The sequence below is a fragment of the Loa loa genome (assembly GCF_000183805.2).
Source record: "Loa loa unplaced genomic scaffold supercont3.3, whole genome shotgun sequence".
Lineage (NCBI taxonomy): Eukaryota > Metazoa > Nematoda > Chromadorea > Rhabditida > Onchocercidae > Loa > Loa loa.
This window is the reverse complement of record NW_018108183.1, coordinates 252,282-265,683: the sequence shown is the minus strand read 5'-3', so window position 1 is coordinate 265,683 and position 13,402 is coordinate 252,282. Positions and strand designations below refer to the sequence as shown.

The window sequence follows — 13,402 nt, the reverse complement described above, 5'->3', positions numbered from 1 at the left end:
AACCAACTTATAAACAAAACGAGCATAATGATCCATAAAAAACTTACTCTTAAACTCAACTAGAAAATAACGAAAAAAATAATTCAAAAAACAAAAAATAAAAAACAAAAAATAAAAGTAAACCACCAAAAACTCAATACGATTAAAAGCTAAAGACATAGGTAATAAACTAACTAACCATCAAAAAGTAAAAACTACAGAAAAAAAACCAATAAAAAACAAGAAAAATAAAACAACTTACTAGAAAAACCAACATGATCAAAAGCAGAAACACCAACACGAAATAAATATATCATACGATAGCAATAACAAAAAGTTAAAAACACACCAAAAAAATAAAAAATAACCAAAAACAATCCAAAAGAATCATAATAAAAATGAGATATAAAATACTCCTTGCCACAACAACCACTAGTAAACAACAAACCACACAAACAAATAACAGAAATAAAAATTTGTAACTGAACCAAAACAGGAGCACAAAAATTAAAAAAGAATAACCTATTGTTACTGCTGAAAAAAGAAATATTTGCTATGCTTCATTTTTCTTCTTACCTCATTCTTTCTATCTTGGCTGTATTATTATTTGCGAAAAAAGAAGAGAAAGAATATTCCTAAGGGAATATTTCCAGTTTTAGTTAATGACGTTGCGACGTTTACAACAATTTCTGGTACTGAAAGCTCGAATCTGTCCATGAAATGTTATCCGGTAGCATTCGCTAGGTACTGAGCCTGATTAATTGACAAATTTTGCAGAATATTGGCAGGTTTTAGTAGAAAAGCAGATGAAAGTAATTTTCCGGAAAGAATAAACTCCCATCAGTCATTTGAGTAAGCAACAATTCCGAAATAGAAACAGGAAAAATGTGTGTGGAGTATGTCCAACCGAGAATTGGTATTTCTGGAAGTTAAAATAAAGGTTGTCGCGGTGTTTTTCTGACATTTACCGAATAATGAAACGACCAACCATTATTGTAGTTCAACTGTAAATGTCACCCCCACCAATTAAATGCTACCAATGAATGTTTAGTATCTAATTGATAAATCACAAAGGTAATAGATTTGCTTAGACTTTCTTTGAATAAAACACTTACAGAAATAGGCAATTACTGCTTGAGAAAAAGACAGTCGTAAATAACGCGAACTTCATTTTCTCCCTCCAAAAGTGCTGATGATATTTACACCCAATCTTAAATCTAATTTAGCATTTTGATACAGATACAGTTAATGCTATCATCTGATAACTGACCTTAGTGTCACATTACTTTCGCCATTTGAGACAGAACAAAACAAAAAAGGCGATTAATAGCATAGATAGCATAGCTACTTTTAAATGCTACCAATTATGGTTGTCACTAAATGAATGATAAAATCGAATTCTTCTGTTAAGAAAAACGATAAATTACCAGTGGGAAATTTTCAATATATTTTGTCTTCCATTATGTGACTTTATCACAACGCTGACAAGTTTTTTTTTCGATAAGCAAACATAAATAACTAATGATAAGCTTACAACTTATCTTTTGTTTGTTTGCTGTTCGCTTGTAGTTAATTATGAACTTTATAATTAATCAATATATGCTGAAGTTTAGAAATTTCCTCTTCATCCATGATGGGAGAATATGTGGAATAATGCGTTCATAGAATATATTTAAAAAATTATCATCATAGTTCTGACATCTGTTTTCAAGAAATGGTACCTAAGCAGAATGTGGACAAACTATGAGTAACTCAATCATCTTATTGTGAACAGACAATCATTTGCCTTTTTTTTTCTTGTGAATGGATGGACCGTGAAGACAAACTAGGCCTTAATATTACAAATTTGAATGTCTAAAAAGTGCATCTAATCGCCTTATCAAGCAGATAAGAACTGATTAAAGGAATGAATCTGACCATTTCAAGCATTCATTGCATTCATACAATCACTACATCTATTCAAATTCAACGTTTTATCATTTTCGACATTGACTATTCTTTTGTAACTGTGTTAGTTGTAGCGTAATGATATGAATTAATTAATTCTAAAATTTGGAAACGAAAAGTTCCAAATCAGTTCCAAAAATTCTAGAATTTGATAATTCTACACCAAACCACTATCACATTATCATCTAAATTTTGTAGTAATCTTTCATTTCACATAAACGATTGAAGTGGAAATGCGATGGTAGAGGTAATACTAATGGTTTGGAAACTTTTCGTGTTGTGACATACTTTCATGCTTCCATGTCATTCGCGTCTAACTCACGTGTTTTTTCACGTCTCATTTTATTCATGTCGTTTAACGTTACTATTGCATTAGATATAATGAAAATTACACTGGTTTTGGTAGTTTTATATCATATATCGTTGATAGTTCATGCAGCTGTACATCGCGCTACGATAAAGAAAACTCTCTCCATGCGTCAACAACTTTTACGGTATTTCTTTTTCTCCTCGAACTGATCCTTCATTTCGAATATTCAAATTCGATAACTGAAATGGGAAAGGAAACAAAAATACAATCCCGGAATAACTATAAGAATTCCTGAAAATTTCATGGAATTCAACGATAGATATTTATAGAGCTGGGAAACTGAAGGAATACAATCAGCTAGTTAAATCATTGCTTCGAGAATCTGGAATGGCTAGACTTCTTGACTATATGGACGATGTCTATGTAATGAACATCACTCTCGGATCGCCGCGTATATCCATTTTGACTCCTTTTACTCTATAAAGAAACCAATGAATTCATAAACCATTCAAGAAATTATTCCTGAGTATTGCATGCTTCTGAAGATCACTGCATCGCAGACTGCCTTCGAAAATTTTGAAATTCAATAATCTTGAAATGATTCATCAGAAAGATAGCCGTAATTGTGCAACCTGAACAGAAAGCCAGGAAGGGTCATTGCAAAGGAATTGAATAATCATGGTCATAATAATACTTGACTTGAAATCAAATGAACTTTTCTGTTTTCAGCACAACAATTCGAAGTTGTTCCCGATACAGGAAGTTCAGATTTATGGGTCCTTTCGATGGAATGTAAAAGTGATTCATGCACAGGAGGAGACAGTACACAAACACGAAAAAAACGTGCAAGAAACCGATTTGATTCAAGGTCTTCATTATTATTTCCATTAGAAGCAGCTCCTATAAATGATAGGTTATCAGTTGAAGTTTGAAAATATTGGTGAGTCATCGATTGAATTCACTTGTTGCTAAGTCATCAAGCTAGACAAGACTTTGCCAAGATGCAATAGTGGTAATATTGTTCGTTTACAACAACGATAAGCTTTTATTACGATATTCATTTCATGATCCTTACAGGAAATCTTCAACATATAAAGCTTATGGCCGAAACTTTTCAATAAATTATGCGTCAGGCCGCTGCGCAGGTATACTTGGGATTGATCAGCTTTCAGTAAGTTTATAATTCATTAGTATTTTAACCTTTCAAGTGGATTAAGTGAAAAGTGAATGCTTCTGCAACATTAGCAAGGTATCGAAATAACTTCCTCAATCAAACTTCAGGTCTACTAAGTCTGTTAGCCTGTTACCTTTGTTTATATGGTAGTAATATTATACGACTTTGCATAATAATCAGAAGTACAATTAGCTCAGTTCTTTTTTCAATTTTCTTCCAAATTTTTCTAATTTTCTTTGATCAATCAATTATACTCTTGAAAAAATAAAATATTTGCAGTTTGCTGACTTCACAATTACAAATCAAATATTCGGCCTAGTGCATGATATTGATCGCATGTTCGGTAATCTCCCGATAGATGGTGTAATGGGTCTTGCTTGGCCAGCTCTTTCATCCTTCAAGGTTACTCAACCGATGCAAAGTATACTTGATGACCTCGATTTCCCAATAATGTCAATTTACATGTATACGTAAGTCTTGTGATTTCACTGCAATTGATCGTCATTTAACAATATTATTATCATACTAATCACAAGAGTTGTAAAGCTGTGAGACATTCGTTCTTAAAAAATGAATGTAAAATTTATCAACTTTGAACCTTATCTTTTAATATGAATTATCGAAAACTTTTATATTTGAAGGATAGAAATAAGAAAACTTATCAATCGGTTTTGAATCCCTCGGAAAGATATGTCTGAGAATAATTAATTCATTTATCGGAACATTTCTAAAAGCATGACTTATAGATATGTGGGACCACCGATGGAAGAAGTTTTAGGAGGCGCAATCACGTTCGGTTATGCTGACGATGATTATTGCTATGAAGTGATCGGATGGGTAGAGTTGACTTCCCAGACGTTCTGGCAATTTACTGTACAAGGGTAAACAAATTCTACAGTTTTTCTACAACTCTACATTCTGAACTTTTTTTCTTTCTTATTCCTTCTAATCCTTATTTTAAAATCCACTTTTCCTGTCACCGAAAATACATTAAGGTGTATTTTAATTACATCTTTTAATTACATCTAATTACAATGTATTGATTTCAAGCTTGATTTCGAGCTGTACAGCAATTATATTGATTTCAAGTAATAGCGGAAATTAAAGTTTTTAACTTTCAGATATATTTTAACGTCTCTCATCCATCTCATTTACTCGAAATGTTTTCACGTCATTTTCTAACTAAATGTTTATATTGTGCACAGTGTGAGAGTTAATTCGTATGAGAGCACCAGTTGGCAACAAGCTATCTCCGATACCGGGTCATCTTACCTGCAAATACCGTCATTCCTCATGAAGTCAATTGTTGAAAGCATCAACGCTACATATTCATTCGAATATGAAGTTTACGTGATTGATTGTGCCATGAAAGAAAATGGTCCTGCTATTGAAATTATCATGGACGACAAATCCTATCCAATACTACCCAACCAATACATTAAAAGGGTATTGCTATCTTTATCAAACTATACAATGAAACATTTATTGAGACAAGATTTTCAAGATATTTTGGGGATGTAGCAAGAATTTAATTAGAAAATCTCACCTATATAAAAGTAATATTTCTGTCTTATGTATACATTTCTGGAGAAAATAGTACAACATTATATCAATCATTCTCCATCTTCCTAAACCGTACAATAAAATCATTCGGTTTCTGTTGCAGTATTACAACGAGAATCATAAGCCGATATGCATGTTTGCGGCACTCGAGAATTTTGGTGTCGGATTTAGTCCATCTTGGATTCTTGGTGATGTCTTCATAAGTTCTTATTGTCACATCTACGATTTCGCAAACAATCGCATTGGTTTCTCCGCAGTTTGGTAGTGCTACGGTATTGAGAAGTTACTTTAGATACTTTGATAAGCCATCCTATCATCCATACTTTCCTATTATTGTTCCCAAGTGCATGCAAATCAACATACATTTTTACAAAATGAATTTGAAATATAATCTAAAGTAAAAGTCCTGATGGAATTCACTTTGTTAATAGCATTTTCAACTTTTTTCCAGCAATTAATAATTTATCTGTCCATTTTTGAAAGTATTATCAGAAAGTCATATATTAGCAGGTAAGTTATCAACGTCAGGCAGATATTCTTCCAAATAAATGATTGGAGCTGCATGATGAAAGGTATTTTTTCAACTTAACGCTAAAGAAAGTAAAGGTTAGGAAAAAGAAGAAATGTGAGCCAAAATCAGATGACCAAATCAAAGCCAAGTTTATGGCTTTTAGAACGGCTTGAAGGATACGAATAACTAAGAAAACTAAATGAAGGTCATTGGCGTAACTAACTATTAGGTCAATTGTTTCGTTAATGAAATTTGAAATCCAGCAGTGAGATAACAAAATTGCAAATTATGAGAACTGCTTTTTGGCAAATTATTTGCTGCATTTATCATTTCTTTCACTCTTTTCTTTTTTCGCAATATTTTTGAGTAATCCAAAAATACCATGTCGACTACTATACTGTTTTACTGTACTGTTCCTGCACGAAGATCAAAGATTAAGATTCCACAATTTGTCGCGAAGATATCTCACAAATTCTATCTTTCATATATTGCATAAATATTGTCATTGGATATTCTCAGATTGCTTGTGATCGCCTTACATTTGTGACATATATTGTAACAAATTGGTATAAATGATTTTAAATAGTTATAAATTATTATTTGCAAAAAAAGATATTTTTGTTCCTCAATTTTTACGTATAAATTCATCAAAAATTGACAGAGTGGAATAACAACGGTATAAAAGTAGTTTGTCACCGTCTGATCCTGCGGAAATAATTCTCTTTTGAACTGGTGATCATCATGAAATTGGTGATTTTCGAGCCTATTATTCTGACTTCTTTCATTTCTTATTATGACTGATTTTTGACATCCTCATTCCATTTACCTAGTTGATTAGCCGTCTTAATCAAGACAAGTAGTTGTAATGAGATGACTGATAAAGTATAAACTTTCTCTATTAACTTTTTCCTGATGCGGCGATTATTGTAGGCAGGAAAGACGGAAGCATTCAAACCTTTGCCGACTCCAGCCCCTAAGGGCCGGTGTGAGCGCATCGGGCTTTTTAATGTATGCTTTTCACTTTGTTTAGTCTTCAAAATGGTTTGAGTTTGAGTTTCACTTAATTCTCAGCTTCCCTCTATGGAAGAATATCACAGCATCATATCGAAATGGTACCCAATGTATCTAATGCTAGCAAATACACAACTCAGCTTTCTCATGAGACAGTCCCATTTGCATATCGTGGTTGGTTTCTCCCAAAATTTCAATTGGTCTTCATGTAATTTAGTTTTAACTTATCATCCATTTTGAGCATTTGGCTTTTTCTGTTTTCATTTATATTTGATGTGTTTTCATCTCGTAGTTCTCTGTTAAACTTGTCTTGCTCTCCACAGCCTTTTGAGTTTATTACATAATATTGTCGTGGAAGGTATCGCCTAAAACATTTTTCAAATTTAAAGTATTTTAAGAAATCTTGTATCAGATTTTTTTCCACGTAGCGGATTATTTTGCAAAAATACTGAAAAGAATTTTTCAAGAAGAAAAATAAAAGTTAGCAAATATTTATTTTAAACTCTGGATAGAATGAGTCGTTGTCATTGAACGAGATCCATAATTGCAGCTCAGAAACGCTTGAGGAAGTGCAATCAACCAAATTGCAACTTGCTGCTGCATTGAAGAATTGTTCTTCCGTTCCAGAGATATGCCAAAATATTACTGTGATTACTGTGACACCTTCTTGACGCATGACTCACCATCTGTTCGAAAAACTCATAACGGTGGCCGAAAGCATAAGGTTAGTTATGAACAAAAAGGGTTTTGATGTTAATATTAAAGATTGTTTTAGACCTTTTTTAAGAAAGGAAGGCTGATAATCACTACATATTATGCGATTTTGCATACCAGAATTTCAGGGTGTTTATGCATAGTATTGTACGAACCTTTGAATTCTAAACGAGTATTTGTTTGCCATTCTTTACTCTCTAGTGCTGCTGTAATGTTTATCTTCGTTATTCATCGAGGAATTCTTTCATGAATGTCAAACGAACTATGCTTTACATACTGTGCTACTTATTATTTTTTTGCAGTCCACTTCTGAAACAAAACATAATTAGGGAGGTATTTAGGAGTCCAGCAGAAGTTGTTTGTCTCTACAGACTGAAGAATCAGAGTGGGAGGAAGTCGAACAAAAAATTCTTTTCTTTTTTTTAGTAGCTAAGTAGTTCAAAATGTTTATTTCAGGAAAACGTGCGAATGTTCTATCAAAAGTGGATGGAAGAGCAGGCGCAAAAATTAGTGGATGCTACTGCGCGAGCATTTACGCAAGGACGTATGGGTAGTAGTCAAGGAGCTGCCCCTCGAATGCCCATGGTACGTTTTCTTTGAAGTTGCCTGACGATAGTTTCAAGACTTTATCCCTTGTAAAGTGGACCACTTACGCAAAAGATACTGACGTGAATTCATTTTCTATAGCTAGTTTTTTTAGCCTTGTTGATTGTTTAGAGAACAGATTGACGTAGGTCATGGTTTCTATTCATTTTTATATTCTTTAGATTAGTCATGTGCTTAGATTAGCTCAGGTAGATTTCTGCTTTGCTTGATTTGCCTAAAACATTCTTTTACTTCTTATACTACATATCCGAAGTGTTGGCAATCTTAAATGACGTGTTTTGCTTTCTGGATATATCTAGAATGAATACTTTGTGGTTATGTTCTTGTTGGATTTTTTAGAAATACTTTAGTTTGAGCGGTGGTGGACTAAGACCACTGATCCAGATAAATACTTTGTCTGGACATTCAGAAAACAGAATACTTCATCATAGGTTGTCAACAGTTCCTGTAGCATAAGATGTGAAGGAACATGTTCTCGTTGGGTTTTTTTTAATGACTTGATTTTGGTGTTCATCGTATATTTTAGTGATTTAAAACTCCACATGGAAAATAATTCTTATGTTTTGAAATTTTCCAGTTCCAGTTTTAATTTCTACTTGAAATTCTCACTCATTAAATTTATAGACAGTAGGTGGACCCAGACCACCGATCATGGCACCAGTTGGCGGTCCAGCGGTTCGAGGTCCAGTGCCATTTCCTTATCCACCAATGGGTGCTCCGATGGGACCGCCAATGATGATGAGGCCACCGTTCATGATGCCGACTGGACCGCGTCGCGAGATGCGATAATAGTTTTATTCCTGTTCAGTTATTTATGGGAAGTGATAATACCTTTGTTATGCTTTAAATATTCTAACCAGATCTGGCAGAACAACAGATCTGCTGAAATTATTTGGGAGGAATAGTAGCGATTGTTCAGTCCTCCACTTCTCTAATTTTATTTCTGGTTGAATGAAACAAAAAATCATGCTTGATTTTCCAAACTGTTGTTCCATTTCACTGGTTCAGTATTTCTTTTTTACTTTTATGTTCATAGTTTTGTTCATAAACTGATAAATTACGGATGTATCAAGTTGAAAGGTCATGGAGTTTCAGTTTTTCAGCAAAAACTGTATTCATCCTTAAAAATGTATGCGTAATATTTGAAACTTCCAGAAAGTGGCAATAGTTAAAATATATTAAAACAAGAAAAAAAAAAGAAAAATCATAAGAAGTGGGAATATTGTCAGTAATACGAAACAATCTGAACAATAAAGAAAGTAATTAGTACTGTTAAAAACATAGTTGAATACGACGGCGTGCGATAAAAGAATTAGTGTCTTTGCATAAAGCTTAACTGTGACTATTTGCTGTTTCTGTTTATTAGTAAACTGTTTTTTTAATTCCATGAGATGCTGATGCGTATCAGCGTTATCATCCTTTTCATTTTTTGTTTCCTGAACTTTCATCCACTTCCCATTAGCACCAATGATATCTATTAGTTGTGATAAACAGTATTGCAGAACCAAGCTCATCCATCTGAACTTATGCATTCCTGAAAATAAGACTTATTCCATTATTTACTCATGCCGACTGATTCGGATGTGGAAAAATTGAGGAAACAAGTTCGCAAAGCATTTCAGATGCGAGCACTCACAGTGAGCAAGTAAGTTTTTCTGTAGGAGTTTTTCTGAACATCTTACTTTGTGATTTCTTGTTATATCTCGAAGTTGTCTTACTGGAAGTTCGCGTTTCATCTGTTGTTAGTTTTACGTGATTTCTGTAGGTTTTCCTTCTAATACTTAAGGTATGAAGAGATTCAAATTATTTACTGTGTCTGTTTGCAGGGAGGCTATGGAATATGCTGTCGAAATTCTGATAAAATTGGAAGGTGAAGAGCGAATTCGGTGGATTAATAAAGTCATTAGTATGTTATCGAAACAGAAGGGTATGTTTCAGTGGCCATAACACACTGATCAACTTTTACATTCCTTTAAACTGATGTGCGGTTGTATTGACCTGTCATTCTGTCCAATTTCAAGCTCATTATTGAAGGAAATTGCTTTCCGACATTTTGATTCGTTATGAAATGGTGTTGTAGTCCGTTGTTGTTGCTTTTGAAGATTTCCGGGCATTTTCAAAGTTATTTGCGATTACGTTAAATAGGACTTATAATCATGCAAATGTCGATTTGAAGAATAGACAGGGAGATCCTTCAACATTCATGTATTTCAGCTAGTGGGCCAGTCCTTTCGTTTAATGAATTCAGGTCGGCTGTTACCGAATGTGTCAGCAATCATTCTTCAAAACAGTTAGTTTTCTTAAAATTGATCTTTCACACAAAATCACAGGGATAAATTTAAGCATTTACTAAAATGAAGCCACTAGCGGTATCGGCTACTGCCTAACGATAAAATGAACATGATTTAAGTTTTTGGTTTAAGCAGTAAGTGAGTGAGTAATGTATTTTACAAGACAAAACGAAGTTTTCCGTATTCATAGGGACGGGCAAAGCAGTTGAGGTGAGCCATTATCAAAAGTATAATTTGTTGAAATTAGCGAGTTAGCAAATAATTATTTGAAGGAAATTTCCCTGTAGAAATTCTTTATTTGAAGCCATTATCAAAAGTATAATTTGTTGAAATTAGCGAGTTAGCAAATAATTATTTGAAGGCATTTCCCTGTAGAAAGTAGAAATTCGTAATTTCAAATAATGACATAATCTGACACAGATCTTAGTGAACCTTGTTCTCACGAATTCGTTGAATAAAACTAATTTCTATTGGAGGGAATCATTAATCCATGTAATTGATTTGTTCACCGTTCCACGTTTGCGGTATGATGAACAACGTAAAGTGTTGGTCGTAGTAGATGGTCAAGCATCTGTCGTAGGACAAAGTGCTGATGCGAGGAACTTATACAGAGAGCGCTTGAAACTTGTCGTACAGGTTAGTGAAAATTTTGTTGGTGAAAATTCCTTAGCTATTGTTCAGTTGCTAAGTTTTATGTCATTGAGGTATTCTTTGTTATTATTATTATTATTATTATTATTATTATTATTACTATTATTATTATTATTATTATTATTGTTATTATTATTATTATTATTATTATTATTATTATTATTATTATTATTATTATTATTATTATTATTATTATTATATTATTATTATTATTATTATTATTATTATTATTATTATTATTATATTATTATTATTAATCATTATTACTATCATTATTACTATCATTATTATTATCATTATTATTATTATTATTATTATTATTATTGCTATTATTATTATTATCATTATCATGATTATGGTTACTATTACTATTCATATTTGTCACATTTGCCGTATATTTGCCGCATTTTCTTTCATTTTCTTTGCCCATAAAGAACAATCTTTGCTTTATTTTTTCCCTTCTCTCTCTCTCTCTCCCTCCTTCTCAATCATTTTTGCATTTATAATAAGCAATTAGTCGGGAAATTTTTTTAGGTCACTATCTATTAGTTCCGGCCTTTATTCCGGACCCTTTCAAATGTAAGCGATTTTATAATTATCCTTAGCAACATACCTATCCAGACAATAATTGAGTGTAAAGATTAGGAAAAAATGGATTATATAAAGTGTGCAATTATAAATTATAAAAATTTCAGGAAAAAAAAAACGCTAAATTAACTTTCTTCATTGATGGAATTTTAGAAAAAAAATTTTTTCCTCGCTTTTTCTTAAATTCTATGCTGAATTATCATCAAAGATGAAAAACAAAAATTGAAAATTTATTCCTAATTAAAACTATTAGTTTTTTTCCTAAATAATTTGATGATAAAAAAAAGAAACTCCCATATACCATTCATTCTACATATTTACTGGTCTTTTTTTTTCCCCCTCCCCTCTCCCTCTCCCTCTCTTCTCTTCTTTCCAATGAGGACATAAAAATTTCGAATAATAAATTTTATCAAACAAATTAAACAGCATTATTGCAAAAGAAATTTTTATGACAATTTTCCAAAAACATTTTTTGCGGTAAAAATTATCAAATTTTCAATCTAATTGTGTTAAATTTACTTATGAATTATTAGAAATTTTTTTTTTTCTTTTTGCTAAATATAATTTTTGCCACAAACATATTCTTATCGATCATTGATCTTCTTTTTTTTTTGCCCTTCAACTTGTCAAAATTCATTAATTTTAATTACACAAGAACAAATTTGCACTTGAAATTGTCGAAGTTACAAAAACAATCAAATATATGATTGTAATAAAAAGAGAAAGGTTATGCTTAATTTCTATTCAAAAATTTATCAGCATCAATCATCATGCAAGTTTTCTATTTCTCATCTTTTTTTTTTCCCCCCCCCCTCCTGCTTCTCCGCATGCTTCATCTTTTCTTTTCAATAATCCTAATATAAAATTTTGAACAATGTATTTTATCAAACAAATTAAATAGCACGAATGCAAAAGAAATTACATTGCCAATTATATCTAAATCGTATTTCCGGAATTATCTATTCCAAATAATGGAAATTCGAATTTATTTTAATGCAGTTTATGGATTCAGATAAGCTGTTATATTCCATTAATTATTTACGTTTCCATAATAGATATTGTTATGGTTTATATAAATGTTTGTATTTATGAATCAATTTAACTATCTAATGTTAGATGTGATAAATATCGATAATTATATTAAATTATTTAAATGATATGATAGAAAAAGTGCAGAGGGGTATCAGTAATGATCGGAGATACTTTTGTATCATCACTACAATAAGAAATATGCACCACTAGAAAATATAGGATGGTTAAAGATAATGCTTGTTTTCTTTCTTATTTTTTTAAATTTTTTTATACCATATATTATTTGATATTGTTTTTTTCTTCGTTTTTGTTGAAAAATTTGAAATTAAATTTCGAATTTCCAAATTTCCTCTTTTTTTTTTTTATTTTGATCGAAATCTATTGGCTCTTTTACGAATGAAATACAGACAGCTGTGTAAATTTCTTAGCTATCCATTTTTACTATAAATATGACAATGTATTAATACCATTTTATGGTGATTATTTGAAGTTTTTTCCTTCCTTTTTTAAGCTAATCAAAAATAGCTTATTACTTTTAGTTACTAGCAATAATAGTAATAATTGATTTGCAAAGTTAAAATAATTGCTATTTTTCTAGTCGGAAAAGATTGAACGAAGTAAGTAATTAAAGTATTTATTACGTGTTCATTGATAACTTAATAAGATAATGGCGTATTTTCAGTTTTAAATTATCGTTATAATTAGTATAAATTACTTTTCAGACTAATAACATTTCATTCATTACCTGATAATATCTCAAATTCAATAAAAAAATCAATTGATTATGATAAGTGACATGGAATTTTCTATCTTCATTTTTGTAATGTTTTGAAGAAAATGTTAAACTGTCACCAAGTTTCATAATCATCCTTTTTTTCTTTTTGCTTTTTTTTTTTTTTTAAAGAAACAATTTGAAACAATTTGATTGATAGAATAGATAGGATGACAAATTTGCTTGCAAAAGCATGTAATGATTAAATGAACGATGGTATAATTTAGAATTTTTGACTTTAAAACATTTTAAT

The 13,402-nt window shown here is 31.4% G+C and overlaps 4 protein-coding genes across 4 annotated transcripts; 3 read left to right on the top strand and 1 right to left on the bottom strand.

The window, feature by feature from the left end:
* On the bottom strand, positions 1 to 1,483 carry LOAG_08038 (hypothetical protein; the record flags this gene model as incomplete). The annotated part of the gene is made up of 2 exons (XM_003143570.1): positions 1 to 525; positions 1,407 to 1,483. Coding segments are annotated over 2 exons (408 nt in total), but the record flags the coding sequence as incomplete, so codon positions are not given.
* An 824-nt stretch (positions 1,484 to 2,307) lies between these two features.
* LOAG_08037 (aspartic protease BmAsp-1) lies at positions 2,308 to 5,238 on the top strand (the record flags this gene model as incomplete). Its single annotated transcript, XM_003143569.1, has 8 exons — positions 2,308 to 2,420; positions 2,566 to 2,687; positions 2,966 to 3,149; positions 3,314 to 3,407; positions 3,690 to 3,880; positions 4,157 to 4,291; positions 4,616 to 4,856; positions 5,077 to 5,238. The coding sequence occupies 8 exons, from the start codon at positions 2,308 to 2,310 to the stop codon at positions 5,236 to 5,238; spliced, it is 1,242 nt and encodes a 413-aa protein (XP_003143617.1).
* Positions 5,239 to 7,033: 1,795 nt separating this feature from the next.
* On the top strand, positions 7,034 to 8,737 carry LOAG_08036 (hypothetical protein). The gene is made up of 3 exons (XM_003143568.2): positions 7,034 to 7,219; positions 7,666 to 7,794; positions 8,440 to 8,737. The coding sequence occupies exons 1-3, from the start codon at positions 7,127 to 7,129 to the stop codon at positions 8,602 to 8,604; spliced, it is 387 nt and encodes a 128-aa protein (XP_003143616.1). The 5' UTR covers positions 7,034 to 7,126; the 3' UTR covers positions 8,605 to 8,737.
* Positions 8,738 to 9,315: 578 nt separating this feature from the next.
* Positions 9,316 to 11,340, top strand: LOAG_08035 (hypothetical protein; the record flags this gene model as incomplete). Its single annotated transcript, XM_020447598.1, has 5 exons — positions 9,316 to 9,460; positions 9,642 to 9,742; positions 10,030 to 10,105; positions 10,583 to 10,810; positions 11,292 to 11,340. The coding sequence occupies exons 1-5, from the start codon at positions 9,381 to 9,383 to the stop codon at positions 11,338 to 11,340; spliced, it is 534 nt and encodes a 177-aa protein (XP_020302188.1). The 5' UTR covers positions 9,316 to 9,380.
* Positions 11,341 to 13,402: the final 2,062 nt, after the last annotated feature.